General features: G+C 42.7%; 1 protein-coding gene across 13 annotated transcripts in view; it reads right to left on the bottom strand.

Annotated features, from left to right (window-relative positions):
* LOC142255321 (von Willebrand factor A domain-containing protein 5A-like) overlaps positions 1-23,196 on the bottom strand; it is a 415,890-nt gene that overhangs the window by 199,242 nt on the left and 193,452 nt on the right. For 8 of the 13 annotated variants that reach the window (XM_075326971.1, XM_075326869.1, XM_075326929.1 and 5 more), the window contains 4 exons: positions 20,278-20,307; positions 20,085-20,123; positions 11,827-11,963; positions 7,358-7,484 (listed from right to left, as the gene is read on the bottom strand). The exons of 2 other annotated variants lie outside the window; for them this stretch is intronic. In XM_075326971.1, the coding sequence (XP_075183086.1) occupies positions 7,358-7,484; positions 11,827-11,963; positions 20,085-20,123; positions 20,278-20,307 (333 nt within the window). The remainder of the gene's footprint in view (positions 1-7,357; positions 7,485-11,826; positions 11,964-20,084; positions 20,124-20,277; positions 20,308-23,196) is intronic. 3 more of the 13 variants (XM_075326920.1, XM_075326952.1, XM_075326960.1) reach the window with 1 other exon arrangement.

Here is a 23,196-nt window from a genome sequence, read left to right as displayed (position 1 = left end):
TAAGTAAAACTGGAGAATCTTGCTGAGGTTTTGACATACTGTGCTAATTTTTGCATAATTTTCAAAGGCTTATTCAAGTTAGTCCGGGGATAGAACATATATTTTATGGGGGGTGATTAGGGAGCTACATATTTTGGCTAGGAATAGGGGAGCTCACCAACGTGGCGGAAAGCGCCGTGGATTTCTCGGAAGGGAAAATATGTTTTACAGTTACATGCTTTTTGTTGTATTTGTTATATTTGCAAGGTGGGGAAAGGGAGTGTCGATTTTGTGGTACCAACTGTGATTCTAGTGTCGAACATCTCGTCTTCCTTGATGCAGGGGCCCATAGGGGAGGGAGTAGTAAAAGCAGAATACACAGGTAAACATGATACAGATAACTACGTGGAATGTTAAAGGGCTGAGATCACCTAACAAACGAGCAATGATATTGAGACATCTGAAAAGACTAAAGACAGACATTGCCTTATTACAGGAAACCCACTTGGGGGGGGAGGACTTTTTCCGCATAAAGAAACGTTGGGTGGGCACCGTTTACGGGGCAGCGGCACAAGGTAGAAAAGCGGGCACTATGATCCTAATAAATAAACAATTCAGTCATGAGGTAGTGGCACATGAGGCAGACGACCATGGAAGGTGGTAGCACTTAACAATCGTTAGTCCAGCGGGTAAACTCAGTATTTATAATGTCTATGGCCCAAATTCACAACAAATCACATTCCATGATGACATAAAGGCCACCATATTAGCACATGGGGAGGCTAACATTATAGTGGGAGGCGATTTTAACACCGTCCCAGACTCAGCTGAAGATAGGAGGAGGGGCGAGGAGGGGACAGCTAATGTGGGCAGGAGTTTAGACAATAGGGATGTAACATTAGAAGACGTAGGACTGAAAGACATCTGGAGACTAACTCACCCACATGACAGAGAGTATACATACTTCTCTCACCCTCATGATAGCTGGTCACGTATTGATCAGTTCTGGATCTCGCAAGATTTACTGAGTGGAACGCAAGATTGTGTGATAGAGAATATGGTGATCTCTGATCATAGTCCGGTGAGATTGGGCATTAGAGAGAAATTCAGGAGAGGTACAGATATCATATGGAGATTCCCATCGTTCCTTCTCAGGCAAGATAATTTCCATAAGGTGCTACAGGAGTGGTGGGGAGAATTCGCAGAGGACAATAAGGAACATAGAGAGTCCCCAGTGATATTTTGGGAAACGGCAAAAGCGGTCCTAAGGGGCCGTCTGGTGGGGTACGCAGCCATGATCAAACGGAAAACCAATGAGAATTATAATTTCCATAGTGAAGCAGTACGGGTAGCATATACAAATTATGTGACAAATAGATCTCCCATGACAAAAGGCAGATGGCTGGAGGCAAAAGAGGGATTTGACGAATGGGCCAAAAAAAAGGAACAACTATTCTGGTCGCACAAGGAGGTTGACTTACATAGGTTTGGCAACAAGGCGGGAAGGATGTTGGCCAATCTGGCAAGGGGCAGCAGAAAGATGACAGTGATCTCTAAACTGAAAACAAAGGGGGGAGAGGTGACTACGGATCCTAAGGACATTAATAAACTGCTGGGAGATTACTATAGAAAACTATATGGGTCAGGGAATAACGACATGACTGATGAGGCAGAGTGGCTAAGACAAGCCCAAATGCCTAGCTTGACGGAGGAAGATTTGAGTGCCTTAAACGCAGATATCACAGTAGAGGAGGTGACGAGAACAATTGGGGAGCTTAACACCAACAAGGCACCGGGACCTGACGGTTGTAACAGTGAATTCTATAAGACTCTGAAGGATCTGATCTCGCCGGATCTAACCTCAGTCTTTAATGCTTGCCTGGGAGGGGCGGAAATACCCAAAAATTCCAACATAGCATATATTAAATTACTCCCCAAGGGAACCAAGGACCTGGATGATCCCTCTAGTTATAGACCTATATCGCTCATAAATCAGGATTTAAAAATTATGTCCAAGATCATGGCTAATAGACTGGCCGAGATCTTACCTAGGATCATTACGAATCACCAGGTGGGGTTTATTAAGGGGAGAAATGCCGTTACCAATATCCGAAAGACAATTCTAGTGGTAGACGCGGTTAGACTGGGTCTCACTGACGGAGGGGCTAGATCTGCCCTAGTTACACTTGACGCAGAAAAAGCGTTTGATAATGTAAATTGGAGGTGGTTAGACAGGGTAATGGAGGCCATAGGGATTGTAGGCAAGATGAGACTTTACATTAGAAACCTTTATGCCAACTCGGGAGCTAGGGTACACACTCCGGGCTTTCTATCAGACGTGTTCCCTTTGATGAAGGGAACAAGACAGGGTTGCCCATTATCTCCTCTTTTATTCAACCTGGCAATCGAGCCGTTGTCAAGAATACTACAGGGACAAAATAGCTTTAAAGGAATCAAGATAAGGGGTTCAGAAGTAAAGACAGCGCTTTTTGCTGATGACATCATACTTTATATGGGGGACCCCGGTGCGGATTTGCCACAGACTCTTGCCTTGATTGAAAAATTTGGCTCATTCTCCGGTTTCAAACTGAACAAAAAAAAGTGCGAGATCATGTTCCTAAAGGGGCATCATGGGACAATGGGGGGACAAATAAGGGATGGCTGTCTATGTGGAATTCCTATAGCACAATCTTCAATTAAATACCTGGGAGTGCATATAGGAAGATCGGTGGAAACAATCTATAACTTAAATTATGGACCGCTAATCAGGAAAATTATAGTTCAATTAAAGGGATGGAAAGATCTGCCACTTCCATTACTGGCAAGATGCCACCTGATAAAAATGATGAGCTTTCCTAGGCTGCTGTATCCCTTCCAGACAATCCCGCTATTGCTAAAACTAAAGGATGTGAATAAGCTCAACTCCGCGTATACAGAATTTCTGTGGAGGGGAAAGAAACCCAGAATAAAGCTGCGTACGCTGATGAAGTCAACAGAGGAGGGAGGTCTAAACTTTCCAGATGTCCAAGGGTATAATCTTGTATGTATCATGAGGCATGTAATTGATTGGGTGAAAGGAACGAGTAGGCACTCAGATCATGCGATGGAAACTAAATATGCGTCACCGTGGGATCTGACGTCCATTCTGCACTCCCCACTATCCAGGGTTGAAGGGCACATAAGGAACTCAATTATATTCCGAGACACCATGCTAACATGGAAGTCGGTAAGGAAAAAACTGGGGCTCTCATGGAAAGTGTCCAAGTACTTGAACCCCTGGGCATTCCCAAATTTTCCCCTGGGACGAGAAAACAAGCTATTTACTAGATGGAAAGAGAGGGGAGTCAGGAGAATGATAGATGTCATGAATGTGGAGGACAGGAGGTGGATGACAGGTCGGGAAGTGTTGGATAAGTACAACCTTAATAGCTCACATATCATCCAATATGAACAATTGAAACATGGAATAATAGGAGACCTTGTTGTGGTTGGAAGAGAGCTGAACAGAAGTTCGATTGATGAGTTACTGGAATGTGATGTAACAAGTATAAATGTCTCTAAAATTTATCGATCGCTAAGGGGGTGCTTATCTCACGGGAGGATAGTCAGACTTTAACAGCGTGGGGGAAACAATTGGGAAGGGAAGAAGTGGTGGATGATATACTGAGAGGATGGGTACAAGTGCGGAAACATATTACCAATGAGAGATGGAGAGACACTCAATTCAGAATTCTACATAGGGCCATTATGGGTTTCAACATACCAGGTAGGGATAGGTGGTGTCCTAAGTGTCAAAAAGAGAAAACAGATATGCTGCATGGGCTATGGGAATGTGAGACAATCGCTAGGTTCTGGAACCCAGTCAGACTATTTGCCCAGTCAACATGGGGAATTTTCAGCAAACTAGACTTAATGGTGTGGATTTTCCACTCCTTTGAGGGAGGAGTAGGAGGATGCCCGAACACGCAGGAAAAGAGGAAATACGCAATAACGCATGACATAGCCATGATAGCTAAGCGTTGCATCTTAAAACACTGGATTCAAAGGGAGGGCCCATCCATAAAGGAGGTTATGGGCGAACTACACAACCTTCTGAAGTGGGAAAAACTAGAAGCGGAGAGGGATAAAGATGGGTTGACAGCCAAGTTTTTTGTGAGATGGAGACATTTTATTGAAAGCCAATTCACACAGGGAGAAATAATTAACCTGATGGCACCTTTTGTTCACTCGGAGTGGTATATCCTGAGCGATATCCAGGACAGCCTGGGTAAACTGAGAATCACCTAGGAGGGGGCTCTGGCGGGAGGGGGAGACGAGACGGTTGGGAATACCAAGGCACGCTAGCAAAATTGAAATCATTCAGGGACGACACAGAGATTTAACGAATTGTATTGCATATGTTATATTATATTTCATTACCTCTGTTTTGGTTTAATGTTACTGTATACTATCTTAAATCGAACAGCAACATGGAACTCCAAATTGGGGTATCACCCACCTCTATGTCACATTTTCTCAGACGAATGTTCTTCTTTTGCAATGATACTTGTCATGTTTTTACAAATTTGAAAAATCAATAAACGTTTTGGAAAAAAAAAAAAAAAAAATGAGATAATTTAAAGGGTCATTCCCATCTCCAAGATCCCATCCCATTATGTAGTAGGTGTAATAATAATAATAATATTAGCATATACCTCCAATTAGAAATGTAGTATAATAGTTCTCCTGATATAGTCATGTCTCCTACCTCATGTGCAGGGCATTGCAGCTTAGATATCCATGGTTATGACTAAAAGCAACTAATTAGCTGTCACTACATGACTGGATGTGTAACAATGTGAAAAGTACTGCGAGCTGTGCTGTAAAACCTAACAAGTTCCCGCTCTCTGTGTGTGCCTCATCAGCCGCGGAGAGGGCACTAAGACCCAGAGGTTTGCGGCTTGCAAAAGGTGGGGGCCTGGTGGAGAGGGAGCAGGCTGGTGATGATGAGCTTCCAAAAACGCAGGAAACAGCAGAAGAGACAGTGCGGGCTTGTTGTGAGGAGCTTAGACTGTTGTGGGCTGCAGTTCTGTCTGAGGTGGAGGTCACCTGCTGACCAAGACATTACCCTGGAGCCTGCGTAAGAGTGAGAAGAAGCTTCCCCCCCCCCCTGCTGATGAGAGCAGTGTACCCTTTCCTTTTAGAGACAGCTCCTGGACAGAGGACATCCCTGTGCTAATAGAACTGTGAGTGGCATGGCCGAAGGACTTTGAATGCTGAGGAATCGAGAGGACAGATTTGTGTGCACATTGGATTCCGCTGTTTGGCGCTGAAGACCTCAGAAGCGACTGCAGCCAGGACCCTTCACAGAACTGTGACGGATATTGACTGAGCAAACTTCAGTTCAGTTATATAGCCGGTGTGGAGACACGGGGCTCAGTGGGTGCTCTTGTCCACTGAACCAGCCGCCTTTAGAAAGACAGCGTGGCTCAGGGCTCATCCCAACTGAACGCCGGCCTCCTTAACCGTGGGCGGAACACTACTCAGACAACACAGGGTGAGGGAACCACAATAATTAGACTTTATTGGATCCCCAAACAATTAACGGCACATAACACATAACCAGCAAAACACAAATGTAACAGGCAACAGAGTCTCACCCTTCCGCTGGCTCACCAGGGATTTAGAATGTCCATGCCTCAGAGGTTCCAGGGCTATTTACTCCAATCCAGCAGCACCCCGCTTTTGGCGGGCACCCACCGAGAAAGGAATAATGCCAGATTTAGGAAGCTGTCTGAGGTCTGCAAAGTCTGTAACAGGTGACTGAACTGTCCCAACCTGAGTGTCCTCCTTAGGTAGTCCTGGTATGATGATACAATCCTGGCAGCCGGAGTCGGAATCCCTAGGCTGTGGATATGGTCTCCAACCGGAACCGGAGTCCCTAGATTGAAGCCATAAGATATCCTGATCCTCTAGTCAGCTCCAAGACTGGATCCATCAGCATCCATCAACAACCACCTGATGGCTTAAAGAAATCCCTTTTATAGCCACAGCCTTCCACTTGGATACACTGCGTCCTCATTGATTGGTTGGACAAGATCGCCTCTCCCATTGGATGAATCTCAAGCTGCATGGACAATGTTCATCCAAATGATGTCTACAGAAAGACTGAGGGTATACATGTAGTCTGGAAGTCACCGACTAGACAATGGCTACTAAGAAAATTACATTAGCAATACACAACTACAATACAATGATTACTGGAAGAGTCTAGAGGAACAATAGCTAAGCAAACATGATGTAATACACAATAGAACAATACGTCTGGCTGAATGTTAAGAAACTTTAACCCATGAGAGGCATTGGGTGTCCATGTCATCACAGCAGGGTATACCAATTGCTAGTGTATATGCGCATATACTGTGTATCTGCTTATGTATTGTGTTGTAGTTAAAAGCAGATAAGTTGTAAGTTGGTGTGAAGCCTCAGAGATCCCCCTGGAGTCGCACTCATGATTTACACTCCCCTTCTGCTGTGCTAGTTATCCAGCCTGAGTACTGTTAGGTAAATTTGTTCCAGGTTTGCTATAAAACATAAATTGGGGAACTCTGAGGCGGCCACACCGACCCACGAGTATATCTCATTGTACGGTATCACTGTGGTAGTCTGGAGGAAGAGTCTGCGTACTGCTCTTTATCTTACATCCCGTCCCCCAACCATGTCAGTAAACTCAGTTTGGTTAACTTTCTGCCTACGTCTCTGTCCCGTAACTCACTGGATCCCTATTGGACCTTCAGTCATTACAGATGTAACCATGGATACCTAAGCTAAAGTGCCCTGCACATGAGATAAGAGACATGGCTATATCAGAACTCTACTACATTTCTAATTGGAGGTATTTACTAATATTATTGTTACACCTACTACGTATTGGGATAGGATCTTGGAGATGGGAATAATCCTTTAAATTCTCCTCCCATTTTATGTATAAAGCTTCTATGCAAACCTATGTGTCTCCATGGTTACAGATTATAAAGAAACCACATGTGTACTTATGCATAAGCCTCTTGCCAGCTGCCTTCTCTTCTACTGTTATTCAGTTTTCAATAAAGGGACCAAGTACATGGGCGACCTGATGACTAAGATCCAGCTATGTGGACTGTAGTCTATACTCCTCCCCCTTATCCATAGAACTTTATGAGCACCAACTCTCATCTCTTTTCTCAGTATTAGGAAAGTTTGTGTTCAACAAAGACAGATTTTGTCTGTGAATTGAGAACATTGACAATTTCTTATATTCATGTGCACTATTGATTTCTAAAAAAAAAATTGAAATTTTGGTTAAGTTTTAACATTCTAGCAGAATAGACCTCATCCTCCATCGGTCTCTGAGATTTACCTGCTTTGGCCTTAAGCCAGGAGATGGCTTTTCCCTCCAGTAATTCCCATTCCTCTCTTTGATCCAAACAAGATGAATGAAGCCAGATCACTGCCAGGACTGTCGTCCACACCGAGGAGTCCTTGGTCTAGTTAAGATAAATATATTAAAATTAAAAATATTACAATTAAATTCAAATATATTAGGAACAACTGGCAGGACACGACCATTAATCTAGAGGACACCTCAACCATAACTATCCGTGTTCCAAAAAATGTTAAGGTTAAGCTATTTAAACAGAATAGAATAATAACTACTTTAAACTGTTATTAAAGGGAACCTGTCACCTTGTAAAACTCGTTGCCCGCATATATAAGGTTAATCTGCAGGTAAATAAAGTTCCTATACTGTCTAGCCAGCTTACTGTTAGGCCTGGGTATGTCCATCAGTAGGGTGTCTGTGGGCTGTAGGCTGGGGGGTGATGAGGAGCCCGCATAAACACCATACCGTGACCCATAACAGTGTTTTTGGGACCCGTGGGCGAGACATGCTGTACTGGTTTTGCCTGAAAAAGCCGGGGGAACATATTTGGGGAACAAATGGCAACCTACAGAGATCATTGATGTATTAGAGTAGTAGTCTGAAAAGGGGCACACTGGCTGAAGCAGGGTGGGCCGAAAATGTTGTTAGGCCTGGTGGGAGACAGTCTGCTAGATCTGTGGGGGCTGTGGCATATTATATGTTATAGTACAAAATTTGGGAATTTTTTTTTTGGGGGGGAAACATCTTCAATGTACAGGCTGGAGCACTCACTCCAGTAGGCCCAAAATAAACTGCAGTCCAGAGCAAGTTGACTGCATAAGCGGTGGCCTGGAAAATCAGTTCTCAGAGCCTTTTATTTATCAGCCTCATCTACAACCATACAGTCACGGGCGAAAGTGTTGGAACTCTTAAAATTGTTCCAGAAAATTAAGCATTTCTTTTTAAAAAAAATATTGCAATTACACATATTTTGTTATACACATGTATTTCCTTTTATGTCTATTGGAACAAAAAAAACCCAAAAACATACAAAAAGGCAAATTAAACATTATTTCACACAAAACCCCCCAAATGGTCTAGACAAAATTGTTGCCACCTTTCCAAAATTGTGGATAAACAACAATTTCAAAAAAGTGATATTTGAAAAAAGTGTGGGCAATATGAAAATTAAACCTGAAATCAGATAAAAAAGGGAGAAGTTGAATCAATCTTTTCATTGTGTGTCTGTGTGTGCCACACTAAGTATGGAGAGCAAAAAGAGAAGAGAACTGTCTGAAGATCTGAGAACCAAAGTTGTTGAAAAATATCAACAATCTCAAGGTTACAAGTCCATCTCTAGAGATCTTGATGTTCCTTTGTCCACAGCGCGTAACATAATCGAGAATTTTTTCAGCTCATGGCACTCTAGTTAATCTACTTGGATATGGATGGCAGAGAAAAATTTATGAAAGGTTGCATTGCAGGATAGTTCGGATGGTGGATAAGCAGCCACAATCAAGTTCCACAGAAATTTAAGCTGTCCTGCAGGCTCAGGGTGCATCAGTGTCAGGGCGGACTGTGCATTGACATTTGGATGAAATTAAATTCTATAGTAAGAAACTCAGGAGGACCTCTCTCCTGACAAAGAGGCATCAAAAAGCTAGAATGCAGTTTGCCAAAATGTACATGAGTAATCCAAAATCTCGCTGCAAAAGCGTCTTGTGGACACATGAGACAAAGACAGAACTTTTTAGTAAAGCACATCATTCTACTATTTACAAAAACAGAATGAGGCCTACAAAGAAGAGAACACAGTACCTACAATCAAATATGGTGGAGGCTCAAACATGTTTTGGGGCTATTTTGCTGTTTCTGGCATTGGGGGCCTTGACTGTGTGCAAGGCATCATGAAATCTGAATATTACTAAAGGATTTTGGGTCACAATGTAGTGCGCAGTGTCAGAAAACTGGGTTTGTGTCCTAGATCATGAGTCTTCCAGCAGGACAATGACCTCAAATACTTCAAGAAGCCCCTAGAAATGGATAGAAACAAAGCACTGGAGAGTTCTGAAGTGGCAGCAATGGGTCCGGATCTAAATCCCATTGACACCTGTGGAGAGGTCTTAAAACTGCTGTTGGGAGAAGAGAAAACTCCTTCAAATATGAGAAACCTGGAGCAGTTTATAAAGAAGAGTCCAAAATTCCAGGTGAGAAGAGGAAGAAGCTTGTGGATGGTTATAGAAAGCGATTGATTGCAGTTATTTATTCCAAAGGGTAAAGGATGCACACCCAAATGTTAAGTTGAGGGGGACAGCAATTTTGTCCGGCTCATTTTTGGAGATCTGTCAAAAATGTAGTCCAATTTGCCTTTTTTCCAGGTTTTTTTATGTTGTTCCAATACACCCAAAGGAAATAAACAAGTGTATAACAAAAACGTGTAATTGTAATAATTTTCTTGGAGAAATACTTCATTATCTGGAACAATTTCAAGGGGGCCAACACTTATGACTATAAATCTTTTCACTGCACTGACTTAGGACATTTGTACAATAGCTGTGCTATATTCTTCTCAATACTAACTCACTACCAAGCTACAATCTGAGCATGAGGCATCCTAAGCCCCTACTCTTATAATATGAGCTACACCTAAGGGTTCGCTCACATCTGCGCATAAAAAATTGGTCGGATTTTCATCCAGAAAAGTTAGAAGAGTGATATCCATTTGGTCTTCTATATGAGTGTGAGTGCAATGAGCGTGTACGATTTTTTTCTCGCCTGGCATCCGTATAACATGCGCTTTTTCCCTCATTTGTTCTACAATCATTTACAGGACTAGTTAAAGTGTCCTATGCTACAGAATGTTAATGTATCTGTAAAAAATGGATGGAATACGAATGTTTTGAGTGAAATATGATTTTTGTCTCGCACCCATTGACTTGCACTGGCGAATCCCAGGCGTTTTACATGACCGTACACGGCATGCTGCTATTTTGTTCCTCAGGCTGAATCCAGCTGAGGAATGAATCGTAGCTCAGAACTGACCGATAGAATAACATTGATGTAAAATCGAATTGCACGCGCCGTATTTATAGGCAGTTTTGAGCAAACCCCAACTTTGGGACCTTCCAAGACTCAGCATTTGCACAACCTGCAGCCATCACAACCTGACATAACTTATCAAATCTACATACAGGACAAGAGTTACATCACTGATGGTCACAGTATAAGGACATGTGGTGGCCAAACCAGCCCAATTACATTCTTCAGAATTTCTCAAGTAAGTCGCTTTTTTCTCTATCTTCACTTCAGTGGGATCTGCCCTCCCTGAAGACTTAAGGCCCCGTTACACGCAACGACGTATCTAATGATATATCGCCGGGGTCACGGATTCCGTGACGCACATCCGGCATGGTTAGCGACATCGTTGCGTGTGACACACGCGAACGACCGTTAACGATGGAAAATACTAACCAAATCGTCCATCGTTGACATGTCGTTCATTTTCATAAAATCGTTGATTGTTGAGGGCGCAGGTTGTTCGTCGTTCTTGAGGCAGCACACATCGCTATGTGTGACACCTTGGGAACGATGAACTACAGTTTACCTGCGGCTGCTGGGAATGAGGAAGGAAGGAGGTGGGCGGGATGTTACGGCCGCTCATCTCCGCCCCTCCGCTTCCATTGGGCGACCGCTTAATGATGCTGCGCGAACCGCCCCCTTAGAAAGTAGGCGGTTCGCCGGCCACAGCGACATCGCTAGGCAGGTAAGTCCGTGTGACGGCTCCTAACGATATTGTGCGCTACGGGCAGCGATTTGCCGGTTACGCACAAACGATGGGGGTGGGTACGCTCGCTAGCAATATCGCTGCGTGTAACACCCCCTTTAGATGCGTTCTCCCCTCTCTATACAGGGCAGAGAGTGATCTTGTTATCTGTGAATTTCATCATCACAAAACTCAATTTTTCATCATCCTAATACTTCTAATGTGTTTATCTAAAAACCCTCAACCGTGCCAAATATACCTTTATGGTATTCCCATGTCAATTAGACTGTGTGAATGGATCATTTCACAACATTTGACTGGAAAAATATCTGCACTGGATCCAGTTTACTAACACATTTGAATACATCTAACAGGTATGATGCACACCTACCCTCATCCTCCTCTTCCCCCCCTCTTCTTTTTTTAGGTCTTCTTCTCCATTGTATGAGAACTGATAATGAATTATATATTAATGAATCCCATCAAGGTCAATATCTGTCAGGCTTGTTAAGTTATTTTCTCAATTGTTGTTTGTGACAAGCAGACGTTGACGTAATGTACTATTTTGATATCTCAGGTTCCTCATATTCTATAACTTTCTCTGATTAATGTGCTAAAATACCAAAACAAAAGCAGAAAAATGCAAAAAAATCTATAACACTAAACAAAAATGCAATACAGAGTTGTAAACGTCTCTAAGTCATACCTGATCCGGATTCTTCTTGCTTGCCTCCTGCTCGGATATCCCCAATATTGAGAAGATTTCAGGGTTAAGATTCCAGGACCCATCAGCATTTTGCAGAGAAATCAACTTGACAAAACTGGGGGTCTCCTCAACTGGAACTAGATACATATAAGACTTGAGTTTTATTATTATAAGGCCGCTTTCACATTGCGGTTTCACCTACGTTCACTGGTCCCGTCGGGGCATCCATCTGAACCCCCCCCCCCTCCCCCGCAAAATGTGTTTCGGACGCATACGCCGACAGGGCCATTGACTATAATGAAGAAGACGGATCAGCGTGTCCTCTGTTTTGTATCATTTTTGGTTATTATAATAGCAGAATAATCGTAGTTATATCAACCTTAATTAATTTCAATATTTTACCAATATTTTACCAGCAAGGTCTTGATTTACAAAAATCTCCTAGGAGACACTAATATAAAACTTAACATTTAATACCTCAGTTTAAAAAGTGAACAGGGTCACTTGGAAGTTATATGTATACATTGATGGAAGTTTTCACCTGGAATGCCTAAGTAAACCGAGGAAGCAAGTACACTCGATACATGAGAATCGATTTTCCAGGTTTGCTGCATAAACATAGCCCGCTTACGGTTGGTGAGACCTGTTCCCTTTCTGTTGACGGAACCCCTTGGTGAGGAGGGTAGTTCCTTGAATAGTTAAACAGGGGGATAATCTTTGGGTCTCCATGTCCATGGTATTTGCATGGACAAATTGATGTGTCATATGCATCGATGTTGATCCTTGAATAGCCTAACCTTGAGACTGGGTGTTATTGTGTGCTCTCTACACCTTTGTGATGGTCCGTGTAGGGCTGTGATCAAACATCAGATGTATATTTTTTGTTTTTTGTTTGTTGTGTAGAATATCACGATCTCCAGTGACCCTGTTCACTTTTTAAACTGAGGTATTAAATGTTAAGTTTTATATTAGTGTCTCCTAGGAGATTTTTGTAAATCAAGACCTTGCTGGTAAAATATTGTATCATTTTTGGGCATATACGTATTTTGCAGGCGGACACCCAGATGTAGTAGACTACGTTCAGGTGTCTGCCTCCAAAAAAACGTATATGCCTGAAAATGGTACCAAACAGAGCAAACGCTGTCTCCGTCTGCTCCATTATAGTCAATGGCCCAGTCGGCGTATTCGTTCAAAACATGTTTTTTGCAGGGGGGGGCGGGGTGCGGTGTTCAGATGGATGCCCCGACAGGACCAGTGAATGTAGGTGAAACCGCAATGTGAAAGCGGCCTTATACTTCAATTTATGGATTTTATATTATAATTTTTAATATATAATTCCCAATGGCACTATTATAAAACTAAATTAAACTAATCTCTATTATTAGCAGGTGAATAGTACGGCCTGGATGTATTGCTTTTATGGGATGACTGTATAAAGTGGCATGTTTAACAGCCGTCTAATCACTGTGTACACTTCTTATCTTGTCTCTATGCACATTATTTATCTGGTCATTATGTAAATTATTTATCTGGTTACTCTTATGTATTATTTATCTTATCACTGTCTATACTATATATCTGGATGCTGTGTATAATATTTATATGGTCACTGTATAGACTATTAATCTGGTCAGAGTATATAACATTTATCTGGTCGATATGTATATCTGGTCACTGTGTATACTATTTTTCTGGTCATTGGGTATACTATTGATTTGCCTGCTGAATACCGGTATATTATTTATCTGATCATTGTGAATACTATATATCTGATCACTGTGTATATACTATTTCTGATCACTGTATAAACTATTTATCTGATAACTATATATACTACTTATCTGGTCACTGTATATAATATTTATTGGCAACACTGTATGCTATATATCTGGTCACTGTTTACTATTTTTAACATTGTTCTTTATACGATTTATTTGGTCACTGTGTACAGTATTTGGTCTTTAGCTTGGCACTGTATATACTAGTTATTTGGTTACTGTGTATATTGTATTGTTTATCTGATCACTGTTTATACTATATACAGTATCTGATCACTGTGTTCTATTTATCTGATCTCTGTTTATACAACTTATCTGGTCACTATATATACTATTTATTTGGCAACAATATATGTTATATATCTTGTCACTGTGTAAACTATTTCTTACATTGCTGTTTATACTATTTATCTGGTCATTGTATATACTATTTATCTGATTGCTGTGTATACTATTTATCTGGTCATTGTGTATACTATTTATCTGATTACTGTGTGTATTCTTTATCTGAACTATACAGTGGGTATGGAAAGTATTCAGACCCCTTTACATTTCACTCTGTTTCATTGCAGCCATTTGGTAAATTAAAAAAAAAGTTATTTTTTTTCTCATTAATGTACACTCTGCTCCCCATCCCCCATCTTCACAGAAAAAAACAGAAATGTAGAAAGTTTTTGCAAATTTTTTAAACAAGAAAAATGGAAATATCACATGATCATAAGTATTAAAACCCTTTGCTCAGACACTTATATATGTCACATGCTGTCCATTTCCTTGTGATCCTCCTTGAGATGGTTCTACTCCTTCATTGGAGTCCAGCTGTGTTTAATTAAACTGATAGGACTTGATTTGGAAAGGCGCACACCTGTCTGTATAAGACCTCACAGCTCACAGTGCATGTCAGACCAAATGAGAATCATGAGTAGAGCTGATCGAACTAATCAAAAACCGGGACCAGCGGATCACTGCCAGATTTTAAAAAGAGTCCGCTCCACTCCAGAATCCAGTGCCCATATAAGTCAATAGGGACCGGAATCCAGAGATTAAAAACGTTTGTGGAAAAGATAGGGGGGTAGGAGCAAGTGCGGCATACTCACCGAGGCGGTGTGATGGCAGCACACACCTTCCGGGTCAGTCTTTTCCCTTTCGAAGCGGATAATTCAATATTCACAACTTTGCCCGCCCACCGGCGCATGTAATTGGTTGCAGTTAGACGCGCTCCCACCCTGAGTGGCAGCATGTCAGCTGACTGCAACCAATCACAGGCGGCAGGATGGCCAGTGGGCGGTGAATGCAGTGTATCCCTTGCAAGCGTGACTGCGGCTTTTTTTTTTTTTTTTAAATGTAAATAAATAATTAAAAAAAACCCCGATGTGCGGTTCCCCCTAATTTTCATCCCCCGCCATGATAACGCTGGCTGGTTGCTGGTATTCTCAGCCCGCAGCCGCCCGGTATTGCCGTATCTATTAGATGTCACAATCCCGGTGCATTACTGGCCCTTCCCGTTGGCCTGATGCAGTGCCAATCGGGGTCATAAGGGGTTAATAGCAGCGCACAGCTGCTACTAAGCCCTAGGTTTGTGATGGCACAGGCGTTTAAGAGATACCTGCATCACACTATCCTGTAAATGAATGTAAATAAGCACACACACAGAGAAAAATCCTTTATTTGGAATAAAGTACAAAACATATCCTCCTTCACCACTTTATTAACCCCCAACACACCCTGCAGCTCCGGCGTAATCTACACGAGGTCCCAAGATGACACATCCAGCTCTGCTACATCTCAGAGCGAACAGCCATAGAGAAGACTGCCAGCTCTGAGTGTAGCCTATTACTGAGCCGCGATTAGCGATGACTGCAGAATAGACTGGCACAGGCTGGGGGAGTGTCAGCCTGTAACCGATCACAAACGAGAGGACGGCCGGTGGGCGGGGAAAGCAGTGCAAGTGTCTGCGGGTCAGTATGGTGAACGTGCATGTGTTTCAGAAACACATGCACGCTCCTGTCAGAAGTGCGCGGTTGTGCTGCGATGTCTGACTTGTGCGGATCTGCCATGACATCACCCGGCACAGCCTGTCGCTGTCTGAACATAAGCGTTCTTGTACCTAAAAACACATGCACGCTCCTGTCAAAAGTGTGCGGCTGTGCAACAGCTACATGCAAAAATGAAAAAATGAGAGTGGAATCTGCATTACTGCCATGAAATATGAATAAAGAGAAATTTAGCTATTGAATTGATCAATGCAACAGAGCCCCAAAACCTCATCACGGTATTCTCTTATTTTTGGGGTCCCTAGCTAATGTGTGTCCTCTCATGCAGTTAAAAAACTTACCGTGTATGGGAAACTGAGACCCAGGCTATGTATGCGTATAATGTGGACCGGCAAGGTGTGGGTGGGGTCGGGTGCAGAAACGAAAGACTACTAACAAATAAAGAAATAACGTTTGGAACACCATTCTAAGTCTAAACACATTAGCTAGGGACCCCAAAAATAAGAGAATACCGAGTTGAGGTTTTGGAGCTCTGTTGCATTGATCAATTCAATAGCTACATTTCTCTTTATTCATATTTCATGGCAGTAATGCAGATTCCACTCATTTTTTCATTTTTGCATGTAGCTATTGTATTTTTCAGGCCAGTATTCACACAGCAGTTTCTGCTATTACATGTATTCCCCTTGCATAGTCACTGGTGTGCATAACTTATCTCCATATAGTGATTTTTTTTTTAGGTTTTTGCACCCAGTTCAGACTTAGAATGGTGTTCCAAACGTTATTTCTTTATCTATTCCTAGACCTGGCCGTCCAGCCAAACTGAGCAATCGTGGGAGAAGAGCCTAGGTGAGAGAGGTAAAGAAGAACCCCAAGATCACTGTGGCTGAGCTCCAGAGATTCAGTAGGGAAAGGGGAGAAAGTTCCACAAAGTCAACTATCACTGCAGTCCTCCACCAGTCGAGCCTTTATGGCAGAGTGGCCCGATTGAAGCCTCTCCTCAGTGCAAGACATATGAAAGCCCGCATAGAGTTTGCAAAAAAACACATGAATGACTCCCAGACTATGAGGAATAAGATTTTCTGGTCTGATGACACGAAGATAGAACTTTTGGTGATAATTCTAAGCAGTATGTGTGGAGAAAACCAGGCACTGCTCATCACCTGCCCAATACATTCCCAACAGTGAAACATGGTGGTGGCAGCATCATGTTATGGGGGTGTTTTTCAGCTGCAGGGACGGGACAACTGGTTGCAATTGAAGGAAAGATGAATGCGGCCAAGTACAGAGATATCCTGGAAGAAAATCTCTTCCAGAGTGCTCTGGACCTCAGACTTGGCCGAAGGTTCACCTTCCAACAAGACAATGACCCGAAGCACACAGCTAAAATAACAAAGGAGCGGCTTCAGAGCAACTCTGTGACCATTCTTGACCGGCCCAGCCGGAACACTGACCTAAACCCAATTGAGCATCTAAGGAGAGACCTGAAAATGGCGTCCACCAATGTCCACCATCCAACCTGACGGAACTGGAGAGGATCTGCAAGGAAGAATGGCCGAGGATCCCCAAATCCAGGGGTGAAAAACTTGTTGCATCATTCCCAAGAAGACTCAAGGCTGTACTAGCTCATAAGGGAAGGTGCTTCTACTCAATACTGAGCAAAGGGTCTGAATACTTATGGCCATGTGATATTTCAGTTTTTCTTGTTTAAAAATTTTGCAAAAATTTCTACATTTCTGTTTTTTTTTCTGTCAAGATGGGGTGGAGAGTGTATATTAGTGAGAAAAAAAATGAACTTTTTTGAATGTACTAAATGGCTGCAATGAAACAAAGAGTGAAAAATTTAAAGGGGTCTGAATACTTTCCGTACCCACTGTAAATGCTACTGAGGAGGTCGGTAAATGCAATTGAAGTGTATGTCCGCTTTACAATGTGTTTGCACTTTTTTGTTGTTGAGTTTTTTAGAGCAGAAATTCTCAAAAACCATGATTGAAAAACTCCTGCTCAAAAAAACAACAAAAACTAAATATAAACACGTTGAACAGAGCTGTAATTCTGAGGCATCCTAGTTGCGGCATCGTATATGCATGTGCCTGTCGGTATATGGGATAGATCCGTACATCACGCCAGTGCCACCGACATATAATTCCACTTGGGTGCCTGGTTCACCGCTAGTCCGCAACAGAGGTAAGCAGGGTCAGCCTCATAGCAACGCTCTCCAATACCCTAATCATGGATGTGCTGGACCTTCCTAGTATTCATAAGGCTATATCTGCACAATGCAATTTTGTCTTATCCACAAAAACTGTACCCTGTGGTAAAAAAAAACCCCCAAAAAAACACAACGAAAAACGCATGGCACGTTTTTCTTGCATTATTTGACCATGTGTTTTTTATGCTTTTTTTAATCACCATGGGGTGAAAAAAGCAGGAAAAACACAAATAGAATTGACATGCTGCATTTTTGTGGTCACCACAAAAATGCAGTGCAAAAAACCCCCCAAAAAAACACAACGCGCGCACAGCAAGTCTGAAATCTCATAGACTTTGTTGGGGAAGGCAAAGCATGCAGTTTGTGATGACTTAGGGGCACTTTGCACACTGCCGATGCTTGCGATGCCAAGCGCGATAGTCCCCGCCCCCATCGCAGCTGCGATATCATGGTGATAGCTGCCGTAGCGAACATTATCGCTACGGAAGCTTCACATGCACTCACCTGTCCTGCGACGTCGCTCTGGCCGGCAAACCGCCTCCTTATTAAGGGGGCGGGTCGTGCGGCGTCATAGCAACGTCACACGGCAGGCAGCCAATAGAAGCGGAGGGGCAGAGCTGAGCGGGACGTAAACATCCCGCCCACCTCCCTCCTTCCGCATAGCTGGCGTGAGCCGCAGGACGCAGGTAGGAGATGTTCCTCGCTCCTGCGGCTTCACACACAGCGATGTGTGCTGCCACAGGAACGAGAAACAACATCGTAACATCGGTCCTTTTGAAATTATGCAAATGACCGACGCTACACCGATGATACGATTTGGACGTTTTTGCGCTCGTTAATCGTATCAAAAAGGATTTACACACTACGATGTCGCCTGCGATGCCGGAAGTGCGTCTCTTTCGATTTGACCCCACCGACATCGCAGCTGCGATGTCGTAGTGTGCAAAGTGCCCCTTAGGCTATGTGCACACTTTGCGTCGAGGTCGTTGCAATTCTAAACGCATTCTCTGGAAGAAATTGTCTGTCAAAGGTGGTTAGGACCACAAAAACGCTAAAAATACACTTGCATTTTTACCGCGTTTTTACATGCTTTTTCCTTGCTTAAAGTCAGATGCGTTTTGATTACAAATACACTACTAAATAAAGTTTAAACATTCAAATAGTATGAAAAAAAAAGAAAAAATTGATAACAAATATCGTAATTAAAATTATACACAAAATAGCTAATTTTAATATAATTTTAACTGTGTTCTAATATTTATGTATAAAATAACTATATATTTTGGATTTTCATTAATTTAATTGTCGGACTATTTGTGTGTAAAGGGACATAACATATCATGCCCTTAATATAAAGTTATCAACACATGCGTTTATTTTGTAAAAAAAAAAAGCATGTATTCTGCACCAAAAATGCATGTAAACCGCTAGGATTTTGATAGTTTGTGCGTTTTTAAAGATCTCATTGACTCCAATGTTAGCAAAGCACTGCCAAAATGGGAAAAACAATTGACATACTGCTTCTTTAAACGCAGAGATTTTGACAAATTTTCTGCACCAAAAACGCTGCGTTTTGAACAGCATTGTGCGCACAAGAAATCCCAAATTCCCATAGACTTTGCTTGAAAATCATAACGCATGCATTTTTGTCTTCAAACGCTGCAGTTGAAAACGCTGCGGCACGCGAATGGGGCCTTCATGTCCTTATGACCCCATGTAATCATTTAAAGGCAATTTGTCACCAGGTTTTTGCTCCCCAATCTGAGGGCAGCATAATGTAGAGACAGAGACTCTGATTCCAGCGATGTGTCACTTACTGAGCTGTTTGCTGTCATTTTGATAAAATCAATGTTTGCTCTGCTGCAGATCTAGCAGTTATACAGAGCTCATGAATCTGCTGAACTTCCTGTAGCACTTCAAGTAGTCCTGTAATGATAATCTCTTGCTGATTAAACAGTGATTTTATCAAAACTACACTAAGCAGCTCAGTAAGTGACATATCGCTGGAATCAGGGTCTCTGCTCCTACATTATGCTGCTCTCAGTTTAGGGGGCAAAAACCTGGTGACAGATTCCCTTTAAAAGTGTCATTTCTTATATTTATGGTAATTATATTGCATCAATGATGGGGGTGCATGTTGTAATTGAGCGTTTTGGGGGAGCAGTTACAATTTTGTGTGTACTTTTGATTATTGAATTTGGCGTCTTATGAAAAATCGTTCTTCGTATCTCTAAAACCTCTCTGTGTTCAGTAGTTGGACCCCATCAAACATACCACTCGGGGGTGCAGCAGGTATAACAGCGCTTTGCATAACTGTAGAGAAAAACAAATTCTGAGAATATCGTACAATCCGTATAACACACAGTGATCAACTATAGCTGAGAAATGGGAAAACCATGAACCATTCATGTAATCCATAATATATTTGAAACTTAAGAGTTCAGTATTGGGACTCCATCAAGCTTACCTATCGGTGGTGGCATACCGTCATACGCGGCTGTAGAAAAAAACAAAGTCTGAGAACATCGTACAATCCATATACCACACAGTGATCAACTAAACCCCAGAAATGACAGCCATAAAATATTTGTATAATAATTAATTTAAAACGTAAACCATGATGCCGTCACTTTCACAATTTGTGGGGTGTCAGGATATATCTTATGAGAGGTTCATGTATGTGAGTGTCCCATTTCCTTTTTGCCCTATTCTTGTCCTCATATCTCCTGGTGTAGGGGCGCAGGTAAAAGCTATCAGCGCAGGAGGAAGATCTGTGCTGTGCAGTTTCGTGCAGGGGATTGCCTGCACTGACACACTGTAACAACCTCTGTGAGATCAGGCTGTGAGCACATCAATAATGTTTCCATTTAGGGATAACTACGTCCTCATCATTGTTTTCATTCTGGTTTATTTGGGGGATTTGCAAAAAAAGCTTTTACCACAGCAGCATAATAGTATATAGTATAGTATACATACTGGTATAATATCCAGGTGCTGGACGTAACATCCCTGGATATTGAACACTGAGCTCTAACATTGGACCTAAGGTGGGCTTTACACGTTGCGACATCGCTATCGATATATCGTCGGGGTCACGTCGTTAGTGACACACATCAGGCGCCGGTAGCGACATCGCAACGTGTGAATCCTAGGTTCGACGATGAACGAGCGCAAAAACATAAAAAATCGCTGATCTGTGTCACGTCGTTCATTTCCATAATGTCGTTACTGCTCAGGTACGATGTTGTTCCTCGTTCCTGCAGCAGCACACATCGCTGTGTGTGAAACCGCAGGAACGACAGACATCTCCTTACCTACGTCTACCGGCTATGTGAAAGGAAGCAGGTGGGTGGGATGTTATGCCCCGCTTATCTCCGCCCCTCCGCTTCCATTGGCCGGCCGCTTAGTGACGTTGCGGTGAAGTCACCTCCCCCTTGAAGGAGGGATTGTTCGGCGGTCACAGCGATGTCGCCGACCAGGTATGTGCATGTGAAGCTGCCGTAGCGATAATGTTCGCTACGGCAGCAAGCACCAGATATCGCATGTACGACGGGGGCGGGTGCTATCGCGCTCGACATCGCTAGCAATTGCTAGTGATGTCGCAGCGTGTAAAGCCTGCCTTAGTCCTCCTCCATCCTGTAGATGGTATTGGCTCATGTTATGTGTATAATGTGTTGGATGAGCAGCATAGTCCTCAGTGATGAAGGTGTGGATGATACTACCGATGTTCTAGCCTTTAGTATTGATGGTGAGGGTTATTGTGATCGTGGGTAAAAAATGAGAAAAATACCAAAACAATCAACAGGAAGTGAGAACATCCACAGCATCACTTCCTGTTGATTAACTCGTTTGGTCTGAACACGAGGAGACAGAAGCCGGAGCTGATTAAACGTGGGGCTCGCGTGATGTCATAACCCTACGTGAACCCCAGGAACTTAAGCCCGAAGACCGCTGAAACAACGCCGGTATGGGAGATGAATATAGGCTTTATTATTTTACCTTGGGGAAACAAGTGGAATCAGAAGGTGCTGTCCTAGTAGTGGACAACCCCTTTAAAACATAAAGTGATACATCAAATCGAATAAATGAGGCTGTACCCTGAAAATGAAAATTGCCCTCTTCTTTATGGAGGTTCCATAACGAAAATATTAAAGCAATATCTCGGCACATGTAAGTTTTTAGGTAACTCATCTAAATGAACATTTATTTGGTTTTGCTTAAAAAAGTGAATCAACGTTTTGGTTTTATTTGTAGGAAAACCTCATTAATAAAGATGATTTTCAAGCTATGGAGCATATGTAGGGTGAAGCTGATGTTGGGTGGTCGTGCTGGATGAGGATGGAGGGAGGTCATGGTAGTACCTGATGGGGTTTTTATTGGTGGTTATGGTATTGGTTGATGATGATGTTGGATATGGATGGCAGTGGGTTACGATGGCACTACTTGTGGGTGTTTTTGGTGATACAGTTGAAACTAGAAGTTTACATACACTATAGTGGACGTTACACGCTGCGACATTGCTAGCACCCGCCCACGTCGGTGGTGCGTCACGGGGTGCTCGCTGCCATAGTGAACAATATCGCTACGGCAGCGTCACATGTAATTACCTGTTCACCGACGTCGCTGTGGCCGCCGAACAATCTCTCCTTTAAGGGGGAGGTTAGTTCGGCGTCACAGCGGCGTCACTAAGCGGCCGCCCAACAGAAGCGGAGGGGCGGAGATGAGCGGTTGGAACATTCCGCCCACCTCCTTCCTTCCTCATTGCTGGTGGCCGCAGGTACGATGTTGTTCCTCGTTCCTGCGGTGTCACACATAGCGCTGTGTGCTGCTGCAGGAACGACAAACAACTTGCGTTCCAAACGAGGAACGATTTTTTAAAAATGAAATACGTGTACACGACGAACGATTTGACACCTTTTTGCGATCGTTACTGATCGCAAAAAGGTGTCACACACAACGACATCGCTAATGAGGCGGGATGTGAGTCACCAACACCGTGACCCCGACGATATCTCGTTAGCGATATCGTTGTATGTAAATGGGCCTTATCTAAAAACACACATCTGTATGTTTTTCTGTCTGAAATTAAAGCAGAATTAACCTTTCCCGTTTTAGGTCAATTAGGTACCAAAATTATTTATATTGCCAGAATAATGAGAGAGAGAATGTTTTACGGCATTTTCATTACTTTTTGCAAAGTCAAAAGTTTACATACACTAAGAGCACTATGCCTTTAAACAATATGAGACAGCCCATATGATGATGTCATGTCTTTGGAGGCTTCTGATAGGTTTATTAGCAACATATGAATTAGAGACAAATTTTCAAGAGCATACTCCTATTGGAGGCAGACACCCAGACGTAGTAGACTGCGTCTTAGGCCGGT

This window comes from Anomaloglossus baeobatrachus, chromosome 1 (genome assembly GCF_048569485.1).
Source record: "Anomaloglossus baeobatrachus isolate aAnoBae1 chromosome 1, aAnoBae1.hap1, whole genome shotgun sequence".
Lineage (NCBI taxonomy): Eukaryota > Metazoa > Chordata > Amphibia > Anura > Aromobatidae > Anomaloglossus > Anomaloglossus baeobatrachus.
Note: the sequence above shows the minus strand (reverse complement) of the source record. Positions and strands in the feature narration are given on the sequence as shown.